This window comes from Rhipicephalus microplus, chromosome 7, assembly GCF_043290135.1.
Source record: "Rhipicephalus microplus isolate Deutch F79 chromosome 7, USDA_Rmic, whole genome shotgun sequence".
Lineage (NCBI taxonomy): Eukaryota > Metazoa > Arthropoda > Arachnida > Ixodida > Ixodidae > Rhipicephalus > Rhipicephalus microplus.
This window is the reverse complement of record NC_134706.1, coordinates 41,365,028-41,381,939: the sequence shown is the minus strand read 5'-3', so window position 1 is coordinate 41,381,939 and position 16,912 is coordinate 41,365,028. Positions and strand designations below refer to the sequence as shown.

The following is a 16,912-nucleotide window of genomic DNA, read 5'->3' as shown; positions in this document are numbered from 1 at the left end:
AAACTAAGGGGGGGGGGTCATTCACAGTGTAGGGTGATGTTTTGTAATCACCTGTGGGGACAGTTTGCTCTCGCGCTCAAGAAAAATATTTCACACAAAGGACGTGTTTCTAAGGAAGAAAAGGAAAATACACACTCTAATGTCACAGTGGTACAAGCTCTAGCCCACCTCCTCAATAGGGGAGGAAAGGCGATTCAAGCATCTCAGCAAGTGTCATATGTATTTTGAATGCGACACTTTAGGTGGCGAAACTTGATGTCTTTCAATGGAGCCTCCGTGTCAACACAGGTGTTAATGTCCATGAAGCAGTTTTTCTGGAGGCCAAAGAAAACACCACGTTTTAAGAAATTCACTTCGGATTTATTTGCATAAGTTGTTCTTTCACATCTTTTATTTTAACTAAGTTTATGGTGTGCCGGGAAGTGTTCTATCACGTCATATCTCGCAGGATCTGGGGTGACAGAGCGGGCTTGCGCATCCGTCGGCCTGTCCGCCTTTAGTTTTCTTCTTCACTTTCTCCATCTTAATGCTGTGCAGTGCACACAGCGGCTGACGCTTGAGTTAAATTTTTGTTTCGATTTGTGAGTAAAGCTTGAGTATGAGATATCTGTACGACTGCTTGTTCTTACAGTTTACCCACCCATTATAGCACGAGTGTCATATACAAAAAAAATCACACCATATCAACTGAGTGAATAATGATGAGTGGGGTGAAGCGTCTATCAGTCCGTCCGCGCTTCCGTCCATCCATTCGTTCTCGCTTCCGTCCGTCTCGGCACCCGTCCCTGCGTCCGTCCTTGCATTACGTTCATTCGTCCATCCGTCCGTCCGTGCATCCATTCGTCCGTATGTTCCTGCAGTGGCCCATGCGTGCGACCGTCAATTCATCTATTCGTCTGTCCATGCATGCGAACGTACGTCCTTCCGGGCATTCGTCCCTACGCAAGTTTCGGCCATAATTATACGGTAGGCCTTTTCGAGCTATTAGCTACCATCATTCGCTATGATGGCTGGCTAATCTCAAGGACCCATGTGGATGGCTTGCGCGATGGAGCCTGCGATTAGAGGAGTATGATATCACGCTTGTGTATAAGTCAGGTCGCAAGCTCAGTGAGGCGGACTGCTTGTCACGTGCTCCGATTTAACCTGCTGCTTCTGATTCCACCAAGCAAATATGCGTCGTCCATCCGTCCATGCGTGGTCCACCCGTCCTTGCATCCGCCCATGCGTCCGTCCATGCATCTATCCGCCCATACGTCCATGCGTCCGTCCACACCTGCGTCTGCTTGTTTGTATGTATGTATGTATGTATGTATGTATGTATGTATGTATGTATGTATGTATGTATGTATGTATGTATGTATGTATGTATGTATGTATGTATGTATGTATGTATGTATGTATGTATGTATGTATGTATGTATGTATGTATGTATGTATGTATGTATGTATGTATGTATGTATGTATGTATGTCCATCCGTCCGTCCGTCCGTCTATGTATTGGACACTAAGTACCACCATCTTGCATCTTTTCACCATGTATTGATCATATAGAAATACCGCCATCCAGTGGACATTCCAAGGGCTAAAGGAGAGGTGGCTACGACGACGACTACTACTAGTACGTACATGGCGGACGCGCAACCCATTGCTCAAGGAGCTTCGCCCCTAAAACTGTGCGAACGTGCATACTCACTTGCCTTTCTGTTTGACGACGCATATTTCATTATGAAAAGTTGAAAATCGAACCCTCCCCCTTTTCACCTCGTTAGACCCTATGTTTCGTGTTTCGTGCAAATTGAAAGATCGATCGCCTTGGCGGTCGCTGTCATCAGGGTAACCCTTTGTATGACTGGCTTTGTACCATTGCCAATATACTGAGAATGAGAATATGAAACACGCATCACTGTATAGCATGAGTTCTTGCTTTTCTTCAGTCAGGCGCTTTCTTGTCTGGGAAATGTGTGCACCTAATGGCTGATTTCCGACCCTACGGATTTTCTGAACTATATCGTGGTAATTTACGGCACGACTGAACATGCGTGTTCACTTTCCTGTATGACAAAAGAGCACTGTCACAGAGATAAAATGTCTGACTGCCCATTATACGTTTGTGTAGGAGGACCAGAATGCGAAAGCTGTGTCGTGTTTTTTTTTAATTGAATACAAATATGCGTAGTCGTTACTAATGGGAGGCGCGAAGCACTCCTCTTGCATAACAGTTACCGATATATTTTACTCTTTATCTTTAAAAATACATTATTTCAAATAAAATTTTATAAGTTTGCACAAATGAGGTATGCCAAAATACGCGTTTTTATTTTTTTCGATAAGTGAACTAGCTGATAGACTAAGAAAAACCTGTGCGAATTGGCTTGATCCCAGAGCCTTTATTCAAGAGTGCTGTAATTGTCATCCACACAAGTACATCCTTCTATGTTTTTTTTTGTAAATTTTGACCTTCACTCAAGCTAGGTTATTTTTTATAATTTGTTGATTAATTGTTTCATTATCTCGTCCATATTACTTATTACGCTTACTATCAAGCTATTTGAGGAACCGTTTAGTGGTCAATGCATACAACACAATATAGGTTTTGATTATTTGTGAGATTAGTTGAAAAGGGTGAACACTAGATAATCTTTTTTGCCAATACGCCTGGATAATTCAAACGAAGGAATTGGTGACATTATAATGGCCAAAGAAGGTGTTTCAAAAACGGCAGCTTGATGAAAAAATTAACCAACAAAAGGTCAAACTTTCTATGTAGGTATGAAATGTGTTTAATTATAGCCTGACAACTTTCAATTTCGCATTACAAAGACAAATTTTCAGTACGCTGAAGCTTATTTTCATACTATCGCTGTCAAATAAAACACAAACAGCGTCAAGCATTCGGAATTCTATAGTGCGTGCCCTCCAGCTATATACATGGACAGGCATGCATTTGTGCAGCGCTGCCAATTTGTGTGATCAGGTTGTCGATGGTAATGATTGTAACACTTTGGCACTGCAACTGTTTGAGGCTGCTCTCGTTTTACGTAACGCCGATAATGCGTGTATAATTATCATTGTAAACAATATTTGTCACTCTGGGACATTTGAGCAACCAGAAGCGTTTTTGAAGATAAAACTCAGCAAAACTTTCAACTGCACACGTGAAAACGCAACCAGGTTGACAACTTTGGTAGTTTATTATATTATCAGTTGACCTCTAAACATTTCAAGCCAGACTGAAAGAAGTCAATTGAGTATAGTTCTTTTCAAGACAAGTACGTTGTCGGAACGTTCGCTCCACCGTTATCTCCCGTCAAACATCTAGCCTATGCTTACCCCTGACCTCACGCCTTGTTTAGTATTTCAGCCAGCCAGCTATGCTAATGGTCGATCAGTTGGTTGGTGTCGGAGCGTAGGCTCCTGCGACAGTCCCGTTAAGGCAAGTTTTCCTTATTTCAGGACTCCACCATCCTCTTATCTTTTGTGATGCATGTAACCAAGTAAGAAAGAATTTCAAGCCCACCTTACTCATTCGGCTAACACGAATCAGACACAAAAACTACCTCCTCCATTTTGTTCTCAATCGGTGTTTGTACCATCACCCATTTGCCACCAGGAAATTTATGCACCCAGCACAGTCTCGCACTGCTCCCAGTATCGCAGGCATTCCTGTAGCTTGTGCGGCTCACCTAACTTTGCACTGCCTCTGGGATGAGCCCACAATTCACTAAACGAAGGTGTTATCTATTTACGTCATCATGAGAGTTGTGTACGGCTATATTGATGTCACACCAAGGCATTACAACGGGATGACCGTTTCGCATCACTCATGTTGAAGCAACAACCGATGGCCAAGATTGGCGTTTTATTGTGATGTCAATTAGATGAACACTCTTGGCGGATTTTGCCGCCGTCCCCACCGCTACCGTTATTCAGCGTATGTGCATACGTATCTATATATATATATATATATATAAACTCAACAATGCGCCGACGCGCGCTCATCTCCCACGCATAATTGCTCCACAAAGGTGGAGGGAGGGGGTAGATGCTTGCGCGCGGGCTCATCTTTCGGTGGGGAAAATGGTGTGCCTTCGGCTTTCACCGGAGCAATTGCGTTAGTTGCCGGGCCCAAAAACTTCACTTCGCTCCAATGTACAGGCCCCATTTGCAAAAAAGGTGCGCTTTTCATACACGGTTAAAACTGAGCTACTTGTTAGTTTGCACTCATCTGTACTTGTGCTAACGCTTTGTGCGTTGTTTTTGTTTAAACAGCACGTTAATTGCCAAGCGGTAAACGTTGTTAGCTTGCTCTCATCCTGTGTATTTTGTTTTCGTGCGTCATTTGTGAGTGAGCACCGTACTGCACGTTTCAATCTGCTTACAGCTCTCAGCGTTACATTCAAAGTTGTTGCTATTGCATTCATTGCTTCAGCCTTGCCACGGTACTGTCACTTTTTAGGAGCAATCTACGACTTTTACAAAACTTTTCTGACATATGGAATACCACGCTGCATGCACTATTAAGGATGGTGGATACACCAACTTTGGTATACGTGTGCAAATCAGAGAAAACTTGTCTCGTTGTTGTTTTTTGCCAAGGTATTCACTGCAAACCCTCGTTAGCCAAGATATGCACGACAAAATAATACGCAACGTCCTCGTTCTGTCACACTGACTCGAGCTCTCGTCAACAAGCTGGACGACGCCGCCGTCACACTCCCTTCTCGATAGCGCTGCTACGATCCCGGAAGAGGACACTGCGATCAGGCGGACACATTTATCCGGTGAGTGTGGTACTGCTGAAACATCGCGCTTCGTTGATGTGCACAATGAATACGTCTGCTTGCAAGAACTTCCGCATAGAGAAGCTAGCTGTTTGTCCATAAGCTTCTTACCATAGTTACGGTTTAGGAATTACCCGGTTATTCAGAAGTGGCGTTTGGAAGGGGGGGGGGGGGTGAGTTTTCTCAATATTTATTTTTGCCCTCCGTTTGGCCGCTCTCCCAAGAGCAAGTGCAGTCAAAACACAACGTTTACATTCGAAGCCTCCCTGCTTCCTTCAAGAAACTCACGTGTCGTGAATGCCCCTCCCTCCTCGCAAAACTTTTTTTATCTAAGACGTGGACTTTGCGTAGCTGATAACGATAACTCTTGAGTGATTGTACAACTACCATGATTAAATAACTATTACTCACGAATCTCACTAGCGTTTATTTCATGGTTTTGAAGTCATGGTCATATCATGTGCCTTGCATTATGCTCTGCATTGTGAGAGGTCGCTATCAGCGTTGTCACTCTGGTAAGTTCGTAATCATCCGCGAATTGTCGCAGCGTCACTATTTATAGGTTTAGACTTTGCGTGAACACGGAATTACTGCTGTGTGGCCTAACGGGTTGGTTTACGCTGCTCCTATTAGTATTTTCTATAGAAAGTTTTGTAGCTGTTTGAAATGCGTAGGGGCTGTGATCATGGCTACGTTCAACATCTTGTTCGCCCCGATCCTACTCAAATGCTTGATGTACATGAACTGCCTCGTTATGCTAAGGACAGTACAAAAAAACTTGGCTAGCTCCTCTCAACCATAAGTGAACGTTATTTACAACAACAATTCGAGGTACGCGCATCGAGAGGACGTTCCACGCAATAGCTTCAGGTTTAAAAAGCTTAAGTGTCTCAGGAAGAAAAAAGTCACAGCATATCCACGAAGTGAACGATGATTGGTGGGGCGAAGCATTCGTCAGTCCGTCCATGCTTCCGTCCGTCTATTCCTTCTTGCTTCCGTTTGGTCATGCGTCCGTCCGTTCGTCCGTCCGTCCGTCCATGTGTCCGTTCATCCGTGTGATCGTCGATGCGTCCATCTGTTCACTCGTCCATCCGTCTGTCCGTTAATTCATCTGTCTGTCCGTCTGTGCGCATGTCCATGTGGCCGTCCCTCTGGCTGTCCATGCGTCCACCCCTCTGTCTGTCCATGGATCCGTCAGTCCGTCCTTCAATCTGTATGTCCATCCGTCCGTCTCTCTTTCTAGTGAACACTCTAAGTACCACCATGTCGCATCTATACATTCGGTATTCATGATATACAAGTGCCGTCATCCAGAGGACATTCTAAGGACCGCTCTTTCGGGTATGTGCCACCGGTGGTTACGCACTACAACGAGGGACGCACAAGCCACGCCATAAAAAGCTTCGCCCCTAAAAGTGGCTGGTGTTTTTGTTTGTGGGGGTGTCTTGGTTTCCTCTTCGTCCTCTCTGCACCATACCTATTTTCCAAGTAATGAAACAAGTAACAATCCAGCAATCCTGACAGAATTCTAACGAGTCCCCGTAAAAGTTATTATTTTAAAGCAATACAGAGAAGGAATAAAAATCGCTGCCGTTATCACTCGCGGATACTTCAAAATTTAGAAAGGTCACCGCCTACTGAAATGATCTCAAGTATTTACAGAGTGACACAGAAAAAAAGGATGGATATCATGTCCGAAGTTTCGGATTATGTCCGCTGCATCTCTGAGTAAAAGTGCTTTTCATATAAATCCTCGTTTCTTCGTGTAATATCGAACGGGTTGCTATATCGCTTCCTGTTTTTCCATCGCTGCCTAACTAGTAAGTGATATTGATTTATACGAGACAGAAAGACAAAAAAAACTAATGAGGTTCTCAGCGACTAAGCATGAAGGACCCGCTTGGGCCCTCGGCTTGCCGTTGTCTGCTCATATGTCGGAATCTCCTAATCAGAAGGCCATGCCCGTTTACTCTTAAACCATACAGAACAATCACATTGTATTTGACTTCGGTAGATCTCTGTGTGTGCGTGCGTGCTGAAGTTGCCATCGCATTCAAATTTTGGAAGAAAAGCATTAGTTACCTCGAATAGTTGTGCGAAATAATAGTTCCCACTAATCAGGGAGATCATTTCAGGTAAAACATTGTGTTGGAAAAGATTTCTTACAATGGTTTCATTCAAAACGCGAAATTTTCACTATATTAGAAACGCAGAAATTATCGACACTTCATGCTGGTCGAGTACGGTTGCTTCAGCGCACATCAAAATAAAAGAAGCCTCCAGATTGTGTCATGCTAACTACGCATGTCTTGTTCGTGCCCCTAGTAACGAGATGAAGTGGCCGCAAAAAGAGACAGACATGGAATGGTGAAACAGATGTGGTCTTTTTTTGTGGTCACATTTTTTGTTCCTGGCAGCACGAAAAAGCCATGGGTTTGTACCAACTAGCCCCCATACGACTTTGATGCTAACTATAAGGAATTTTAAAATTACGAATGTTAGATATCCACTATCTTTCAAGAGGAGGATATACAAGAACAGCAGCAGCTTACCGACCCTTACCTATGGAGCAGAACCTGCAGTATTACAAAGACTGCTCAACGTAAGTTGAGGACGACACCATGGGCAACGGAAAGAAAACCCACAGGTGTAACCCAAAGGGACAAGGAGAGAGCAGAGTGTATTAGGCAACAAACGAGTGTTAAAGACATTACAGCCGTAATCAAAAAGAAGAAATGGTAATGGGCAGGACACGTAGTGCGATAGCAAGGTAAATGCTGGCCATTAATAATAACAGACTCGATTCTAAAAGATGGCTAGCAGGTGAAGACGAGACGAAAAGTAAGCTGGGCAAATGAGATTAGGAATTTCGCGGGTATAAAGTAGCAGCAGCAAGCGCATGACTGAGTTGAATGGCGAAACATGGGAGAGGCTTTTGTCCTGCAGTGGGCGTAGTCAGGCTGATGATAATGAGTATGGTAATGAATTCTGGTAAGAATCCCAACTTTGGCTATTTTTACAAAGTTAGAATTTCGTAGGCAGAGCCAGTACCTGCTTCGCGGCGTTTTCTTCTTTTCTTCTGTTGTATTCCTGTCACTGCTACATCAGAAAAACTGATGCACTATATAAATTTGAAATTTTATTAGCGATACAGTAGACGAAAGCTTGAAGTCTGTTCATTTCTAACAGCAATTTAGTGAATAAACGCATGACAAAATTAGAATTGTGCTTTGCCGGTGCTTTTTAGTTTCCCCTGTTTATTTCTCCTAATAGATAAACGAGTTTTTGATGTCTGTATATTGGAGGCAGGACACAAAAATGTATTGAAATCGAGGACATTTTCTGGCCTGGAAAATAACTGGTCCAACCGAAAGAGAAAGAGAGAGATATAATTATTTTAATGAAGAGCTGGAGAAGTTTGTCTGGTTTTTCACCTGCTATGCTACTATAGGTGCGCGGTGATGACTATAATATATATAGTCATAAACACATAACACATACATTCACATGCATGAATAACAGTCACATAACACATGCAGTCACACTATTTAAAACGTTTTGTTCAGGGCTGTGACCCATAAGCATGTCAATAACTCTTTTGTCGCGCGTAAAGCTTTGGAGCTGTTCTGCCATGGAACTAGAATATCTGTTCATTCCAAGTCTGTGTGCTGTTGTGGTTTTAATGCCATCTTCAGAGACTGCTTCTCTGAGGCATGTATTGTGATCTCACAGAGAACGTGACTGATGTCTTCTACGATGTTACATTGTACACACAGTGATGAGTCTGACAGTTCATTTTTGTTCCTGAAATCAAAAAATTTCCAGAGAAACTCAGTCTAAAAGTATGTCCTGCTTCTTATTATCTTGAAAAGACAATGGTCAAAGTTTGGAAGCTATAGATTGATGCAGTAGAGTGTCCTTTGGAGTTTATTGGTTGGCGCTGCTGCTTTAAGATATGTGACTGTAACTGGTCCACACACCACGAAAATCGCTTTCGCTAAACAAATTGAAACAAAACAGCACAAGTACAAACTAGGATATTAAACTTTGAAATCACAGGAATCAAAATTTGTGCGCATATGTTTCTGCCCATCGGGTTTCAAGTGCTTTAATACTGCTCTTTCACACTGCAAGTCAAAAATTTGGAAGCCACTCAGTAACCAACAGCTGTCTTGGTGCACAATCATGTATCTTTCAGGGAAGAGACTTTGCAAATATGGATGCGTCCTGTCCTTACTCACTTTTGTTTTGTATGAGACCACTAATTCTGGTAATGTTCTCAGATGCTATGACATTATATTACATTTTCAATCATGCATCCCTCTTTGGCGTACCACATTGCATAGGTGAACTCGCAGTTGCAACTTAATGTTGGTGTCACATATCTGAGCGTTATTAAAGTTGCATTTGAATTGAAGATTGTTAAGAATTGTTCTCAAGGATGCTTCAAATTGGTATAGATATGACTTGTTGAAATTTCAACTTTTCATCTCGCAAATAAACCAAAAATTTCAAATCACGAAAAGATAGTGAATTACCACTCCCGAACGTTAACAGGAACTTATTAGAATCGTCTTTCAACAATGAATTCTTTAATTCATCCCCGAGTAGTTTTTCCGTTACTGCCTTCTAGGAACATATTGATGGAGAAGGGAGCCAGTTTTGTAGAGTAATTAGGGAATTTTCGCAATCACTGCACGTCCGTCAACTATGCGTTCTACTGTTGATACATTAGACTGAATTATCTTTGCAGCATGCACAAACACATGACAATATCAATTCGTCACGTGACAGATCTTATATTGCAAGAGGACATCGTGCGCGTCTTTGAAAGAAATAAAATGAACGATTATCAGTAAACGTACTGCAGTAAAGAAATATTCAATCGCGTTCACCCCAGCCAAGTTTTGCTGTAATATTCAAGGAGACGCACCATAAGAAAGAGCCAATTTGCTAACAAAAGATTAGACTTCACGATGATGAATTCTGATAATTTTCGTTGTGTTGTATAAAAATGTGAATTAGAAGCCTCACTTGGACAAACATAAATACGAATATTTTATTTAAACAATGCGAAATTGACTACTTTAGCTTTCGAACGTCTGACTCTGCTGCGAAGCTCTTTAGGCTAGAGTACAATAATTCACTTGTTAGCAATTTCAGAGAGTTCTTTTGAGTAAGAAAGTCTCGATTACGTTTAAGCACTGTGATCTTTACTCAAAACTATATCAGTAAACATCAGACGTGACAACACAAGCAAATTATTATTACTTCATGTGTATAGATTAAGTTATAAAAAGAATTCAAAATAACCAACCTGTTCAGCAATGTGATGAATAAGTTTATAAATATGCCCCATCTCGCGAGCGCTGAAGTGCAATATTAAGCAGATGCGCACTCTTTTATTTGAAGGAGTAATATCGCTTCTAAGTTCACAGATGGTCATCGTTATAATCAAAGCTGGCGTAGAAATCACCGGTAAAGTTCATGAAGCTGCAGCCACTTCCTAACTTAGGTGATCCGAACACTGAGACGGGCGATTGTGAGAGTGGGCTTGCGGTCAAGTGTCGCGTCATCCGAGAGGCCATGTTGGAAGGGGGGGGGGTCGACGTTGTGTTGAGCGATACCACACGATCTCCAAGAATATTTGGTAAGGAAAGTAGTAGGTGCGCACTACTCACAGTACAAGCACGCTTTTTAGGTGGTGCGAGAAACAGTTCCCTCTCTTGACTGACAATGTACGCTGCAAAGTTGACCATTCAAATAATAGTAGGCTGTCTCTCTGATATTTACCTCTCCTTGAGCTTTTCAAGCGAAGCGCCCATGGCATCAGGTATGTATTTCTTTATAATTTGTTTAGAGGACAGCATCTACGCGAAACATTTATAATCACCAATTGTTAAAGTTATAGCATAAGCTTAATGTTAACGAGATACACAGATTGAGTTTGCATAATGTACTGGAATGAGCATGGCGGCTTTTGTAGATGGCATGTTCAAGACAAATATTCAAGACAATGGAAATTTGGAATATACATCATAGAGAAATAAAGGTTAAGAGTGGACACTCCCGTAGACCCCAGCGGCCCAATCGACCCTAGCACACCTAGTGGTTGGTGAGAGCAAGTGGCGTGCGCTTCCTGTTTCGGTTTCAGTGGCGCAAATTTCGAATTACTTTGCATAACCGACGTTTGGCTATGACGAAAGTTCATGATTTCAGACCACTATTCATCGCCCAAATGGATAGTTTTTGTAGGTCGTTTTGATTTAGCGATTCCCTGTTTTGTTTTGTTCAGTGGTTCGTGCGAATCGGTCGTGATGTAATTTTTATTTCGATTAAGTTATAATAAAAAGAGATGCAGGTAATGATAATTCACTACGGTTTTATTCATCGCACTTGTGTTTTTCTTTTGGAACGAGTGATCAATGTATATATCAGTCAAAGAGACAGAGTATCCGTAATGTTTTATTCAAAGGCAAGGTAGAGTCTGAGAATATAAAAAGCACAATATGACAAAGGTAGACAACAAATGCATCTCGCCTTACAAATAAATTGTAACAAATACAGAGAGAACACAGACAACGCACACATCGCTAGAGTTGGCAGAAGCCGAGAAGCTGGTGAAGTATGACACACCGGGCCAGTGGGTAAGTAAGGATCTATGGCAAAAACACAGCGCACAATGCTGATGAAGAAGGAAGAAGTGACATATACACAGCAATGAAGTCGCGAATCACGCCTGGGGTTAACCGAAATAATGCATATAAAAAAAGAGCACACAGAAACCACACGACACAATATAGCAGAAAGGCAAAGGTGCAGTGTGCTGGCTGTGCTTAAGAACAGCTAGTCCAAAATGAAAAAAAGCAGACTTGATGCCTGCTTGTCCTCAGAAAGGTAGGGCTTTGCAGCTTGCTCACTACGTGAAAGACAAACTTTATGCTACAACACTGGCAGGTTTTGTGGCTTTTGTTATGCGTCGCCTTCATCAAAAACTTAAGATCCCAAGTGATTTGCGTCTGGGTGTTGCTGTGACGCTTGCGAGCTAAAATAGATTGTAGTCATCACTTATCCAGAATTGTGGACCTTAATTGGTGCTACGAGAGCGGTATTACAGGGCTAATAAATAGCAGAAGGAAACCATTTTGGCTCATTATTTTTCACAAAGGCTCTACATCGTACGTTATCACTCAAAAGCTATATAAAAATAAAATGGCAGCGTCCGCAGCCCCATCAAACGCTACAAGTGTGAGTATTCTTTTGAAAATTTTGATGGGCGAGATGAGGAGGTTGATGAGAAGCTAAAATACGAAAAGCGTGATAACGTGAACCGTGCCCACTTCATACTGTGTTCCTTACGCGCTCGAAGACATTTCAACAAGCGGTTTTGTTATCGATATATTACTTGAGCTGGAGAGATAAAGCATACACAGTGACCAAGCGAGCCACAGTAAAGTGTACAGTTCGCCCGCATTTGCTACAAAAATACAGACAGGATACCCAACATTCTTTTTAAGGTTATGCAAATCACTTCGAGCGAATACACAGTGTCCCTACTCCTCATAGCGGGTAACCTAAACAATGTATGCAACGAAGGAGTGGCTAGTCCAGTTGAGCTGAATATAAGCATATAAGACCATAATGAAGTCTGCTGTAACGAAGTAATAACATAACAAAGCTATTGCAGGATTCGGCTCAACTCGAATACTTTAGTGTAAACCCGCCGCTAATTGCTAAGCTTTGAACTTGTCAAGCTGTATGCCTGAGATTGAAGACTGGAACCTAACCCTATCTAAGTTTCGGTTCACAAAACGCACATGCCAACATACACGAACCCGGCAAAACATTTTCAGAAACTTCGCGCGACACCCAGCAGAGCAGAAATGAAAATCGCCAACACTTGACAGATGGTGATACAAAACATCGCACACTTTCAGGTGATGTGCAGTGGCCACAATTATGGCAAGAAAGTGAGATTCAAGTTGTTGTACGTACGCAAAAGCTGCTTCTGATGGCACAGTGAGATTCCCAAAAAGTTTGCTGGGGACGTGGTATGCTTTGAGCATTGTGAAATACTGGTGGGTACCCTTAAGCGTCTCACTGTCGTCTTTCAGTAACTGTGGGCAACTGCAACCGTCACATGCATTCCGAAGGAAGTGTTTGATGAGAAAACCAGCTACATAATGTGCAGCGGAGTCATCGATAATATGGGAGTGAACGTTTGTCGCAAGTTCAGAGAGATCGTCTAGAGCGGGAAAGTCGTCAGGCTGTGGCTGTGCACACTCCTCATTATCCACAAGAGACGCACTGGTGAGGGAGAATGGCGAGAGCTGCTCCTGGAGGAGGTCACATTCATCATCCTCGACATTTCCGTATTCTGACAGCTTGAAGAGTTTTCTTATGCAGATGTGCTTCAGGCCACAAATAAATTGTGCTACATGGGGTTGGTGTTGCAACCCTGTTTTTGCCTAATGTGGCCAAATATGTTCTCCAGAGGATCCTGTTGAAGCCTGCGTGTTAACAGGTATTCAAAATTGTAATTTTTGGAGAGGTCATCCCATAGTTGACAAATTGCCTGAATTGTAATTTGCCAACCTACGATGGTTTGTGGTTGACGTCTTCCAACAAACTGCCATGATGCAATCCAGGGAAGCTGGCCTCGGAGGAAGTCAATCAGCTCTGAATCATTTTTCATGATTGCATGCCGCAGCTTTTGCGAAGTTCTTTTTTTACTCGAGCTGTTCAAGGCATCGAAAATCCTGTCCATACGATCACAAAATTGAGCTGTAGTGATGGCCGAGGCAGGCAGCACCTTCGCATACACCAATGCCGTGATAGCAATCGAAACTGATGCACTGAGGACCTGAGTTGCTCTGCTGACCTTCATATTAGAAAAAGGTTTCTGATGAACGTGCCGTTCAGTCAACTTTGGAGCCAATCGCAACCGCAACTCATGTGAGGATTGGTAAAGGCTTACAATGTGCGACCAGTTAACGATGTCATCCCCAATGTATAATTTGTGTGCTTGGACATTATTGCGCGTTGTTTTAATTAAATGCGGAACATCAAATATAATATACCCGCTCACCATTAACTTCAAAAAAAGGCTTTGCTACAGTCACTCTTAGTTGGTTAGCGAGACTTACATTTGAAGTGCCCTGGTCACAAATGACTGCTTTCACTGCAATATTATTGCTCCTAAGCTCCAAAATGAGTGACACCAGCAAGTTATGCATAACAGATGATGGTGTTGATGTGTGCCCTATAGTAAAAGCAACCGGTTGAACCCACTTTCTCGAAACGCCAACAAGAAGAAAAACCAGTGCTCGATCAGCGATGGTTGAAGTGCGATGAGTGCCATCATCTGTAAAACCCCGGACAACGTCTCTTGCAGCATCATAGTACAAATTCTTTTTGAGTGCTATTTCGTCGAAAACTAAAGCGCACACTCGGTCCCGTTCATTCCAAGCTTGAGTATTTGTTGCAATGGAAGAATGGATTCCTGGAATTATGCCTGGAGTCATCTTTACATAAGCTAGCCACCTCCTTAATGAACGCCGGGAGGGCAAAGAAAAATATGGAGCCAGAAATCGGTATTCTCGCGGACCTCAGAAGTTTAAGTGAAGAGCGAATTTCTTGAACCACACGGGAAACCGCTTGCCCTTGCGTTTGGGCCTCAAGCGAACATGTGCAGAAAGAAGTTTAAAAACCTCCTCGGTGACGTGCGGTCGGATAACTTCAAGGGCCTTTGAAGTCGATGACGGTGCTTGGTGAGGCTGTCTCCGCAGTCTTTTGATAGTTTTCCGCTGTGCTGCTACTTTGGCTTGCAGATGTTTAATGGTTTGCTTGTACTTCATTGATGGAGACATTGTTGCTGGCACACACGAACGCACTGCAATAAACAAAAAAATGCATGTAAAAGCGAAGAACAACTAATCCCATACGAGCACTTTCCTCGCTCTTTCAGACCCAATGTGCACAACTTTCTGTGGTGCAAAGTTTTCGATTCCACTACCTAAAAACAAACCATTCACAATGTTGACAATGCACAAAAAAATAAAAATCACTGAGAGCCCACCCTTACATTTTGTAAGTGCACACGTAGTGTCCTTTTGAGGATAGTTTCCTCAGAATGTCCTAAACATAAAATAGCACATTAAAAACAGCTGCAATAAAAACATAGTCACCATTTTCTCTAGGGCACTCAGGCGTGGAGCTGTTGGAGGAGACGTCTTCTGGAGGGTTTTGTGAAGCTTGTTCAGATGCCTCGGACAGTGCTGTCGGAACAATCTTGCGAGCGGCCTGCGGAAGTCTCTATATCAATCCACACTGGTGTTGAAGTGAACACACAACTTACCGGTCACACAAGTTCCTTCTGTGACAGCTGAATGACTGGTTAAGGTTTTCTCCGGCAAGACGAAGTCAGCGGAAATTCTTTCACCAGCTACAAGGGAGCTGCCACCTGTAGAGGTTTGGTCAACAGTCAATTTCGGTAAAAAAAAGAAATCGCGACACTGAACGCACCCTGTTCATCGGGGCACCTCAATGTGTGGGAGCCGCTTTTTGAAGCCTCTACCGCAGGTCCTGAAGAAATGAAATTACGACAATGTATCAGTAAGAGGCTTAAAATAACACAAACTGAAGCTCATCCGCACCTTGCAGTGCAGCTTCTGCAGCCATGTCACAGTCACTACTTGAAGCGACGCTCAGAGAACCTGCATATATGTGCAGTTGGTACAAGTTACAAAACTTGTAGCATGGGGAAACTTGAACAGCTCTTTCAAACGCATAAATTGGTCGAACGTGGAATAAAAGAGAAGGCACCTACTAGGAAACAAGTAATTTGTGATTTTTGGAATTATCAACAGTGGCAGCTTTCACTGATGAAAGGTATACGTACATGTCTACTCAGGCTTGAAGATAACGTGAAATAGCCCTTTAAAGTCTTTTAAAACAAGTTGCGCAGGTCAAGAGCATCAAAAAACGACAGAAATGTAAAGCTGCTGTTAGGAAGGTAATAGCCCACAATTCACAAAATTTAAGACTTTCCAAGTGTTACTTCTATAGTGAGGCTTCTCCATCGGCTACAAAGATCTTCACGGTTAACTGCCGCCACTGATTCAATACAAGTGGCTGCTATTGCACATATTTGAGTTTCAGTCAATCACTTACATGGTGCAGCTGGTTGCACACTGGGAACAGCCATTCTTGTAAGCCTTGTGTGCCCAGGGTCCATGAAACTTTGAGCAGTAAAATGGTCGCTACAAACCCTGTACGTTGCGTACAATAGGCTGGCCGGCTTACTAAGGAGATCATCGCGTCCAGCATACTGCATCCATGCTTTCATCCTGCATTGGCAATGAACTATCAGCTGAAAGGGGAAGTGCTTGAATAGTGATTTTTTATTGTTACCCTCACTGAGCAAGTACGAACAGTAAGCCTAAAGACATGCAAACCATACAAAAGCTTTAACACACCTGCCGTCCCGTGGTATGCGGAAGAAACTCGTCCCAGGCTTCTTGTGGGTTCTGCCATTGTTGAAGCACCACGATACACAGCAGTAGCTGCCGTAGCTTGGACCGCCGGACGGCATGGCGTCAGCGCGGTCTGAAAATGTTAGTAAGTGGATGCTTCGCTGTCAAATTACGAAAAAGATATGTGCACGTCATAAGTGTACCAACAAACCCCTTTGAATGATTTGCTAATCGATGCACAATACAAAACCAGTGATACATCTCTGACCCATAAAACTCTGACTTGCAAAGATATACGTCAAGACCACGCACAAAGATCTTCAGAAGTTTCCAGGCCGCTATCCCTTGTAATGCAATGGTATCGCGGCCTGGGAACTTTAGAACACCTTCGTACGTACGCAGTATCAACAGTACCTTGGGAAGAAAAATCGTAGTTGAAATTTATGCGGTAAAATTATATTGGAAACGTCAAAAAAATTTGTGAGCAGCTTGCACTAGTGGCACAAGGCTAGCGAAAAAACGAAGATGATGGCCACTTGGCTAGTCCAGATTTGCCTCCGGCACACCAAGAATTATTCGTGTTCCGAGCCTTCGGGAAACGCGTCGTGAAGCATGCGAGGCCCAGCGAATGCTTCTCAATATTTTGCACCGAG

The 16,912-nt window shown here is 42.9% G+C and overlaps 1 protein-coding gene across 1 annotated transcript; it reads right to left on the bottom strand.

Moving 5' to 3' along the window:
- Positions 1–1,020: 1,020 nt before the first annotated feature.
- On the bottom strand, positions 1,021–16,600 carry LOC142767754 (uncharacterized). Its single transcript, XM_075869984.1, has 6 exons — positions 16,263–16,600; positions 15,958–16,133; positions 15,441–15,500; positions 15,310–15,369; positions 15,143–15,247; positions 1,021–1,055 (listed from the first exon to the last, which is right to left on the bottom strand). Exons 1-6 carry the CDS (start codon positions 16,376–16,378, stop codon positions 1,021–1,023), a joined length of 552 nt encoding a protein of 183 aa, XP_075726099.1. The 5' UTR covers positions 16,379–16,600.
- Between the last annotated feature and the right edge of the window lie 312 nt (positions 16,601–16,912).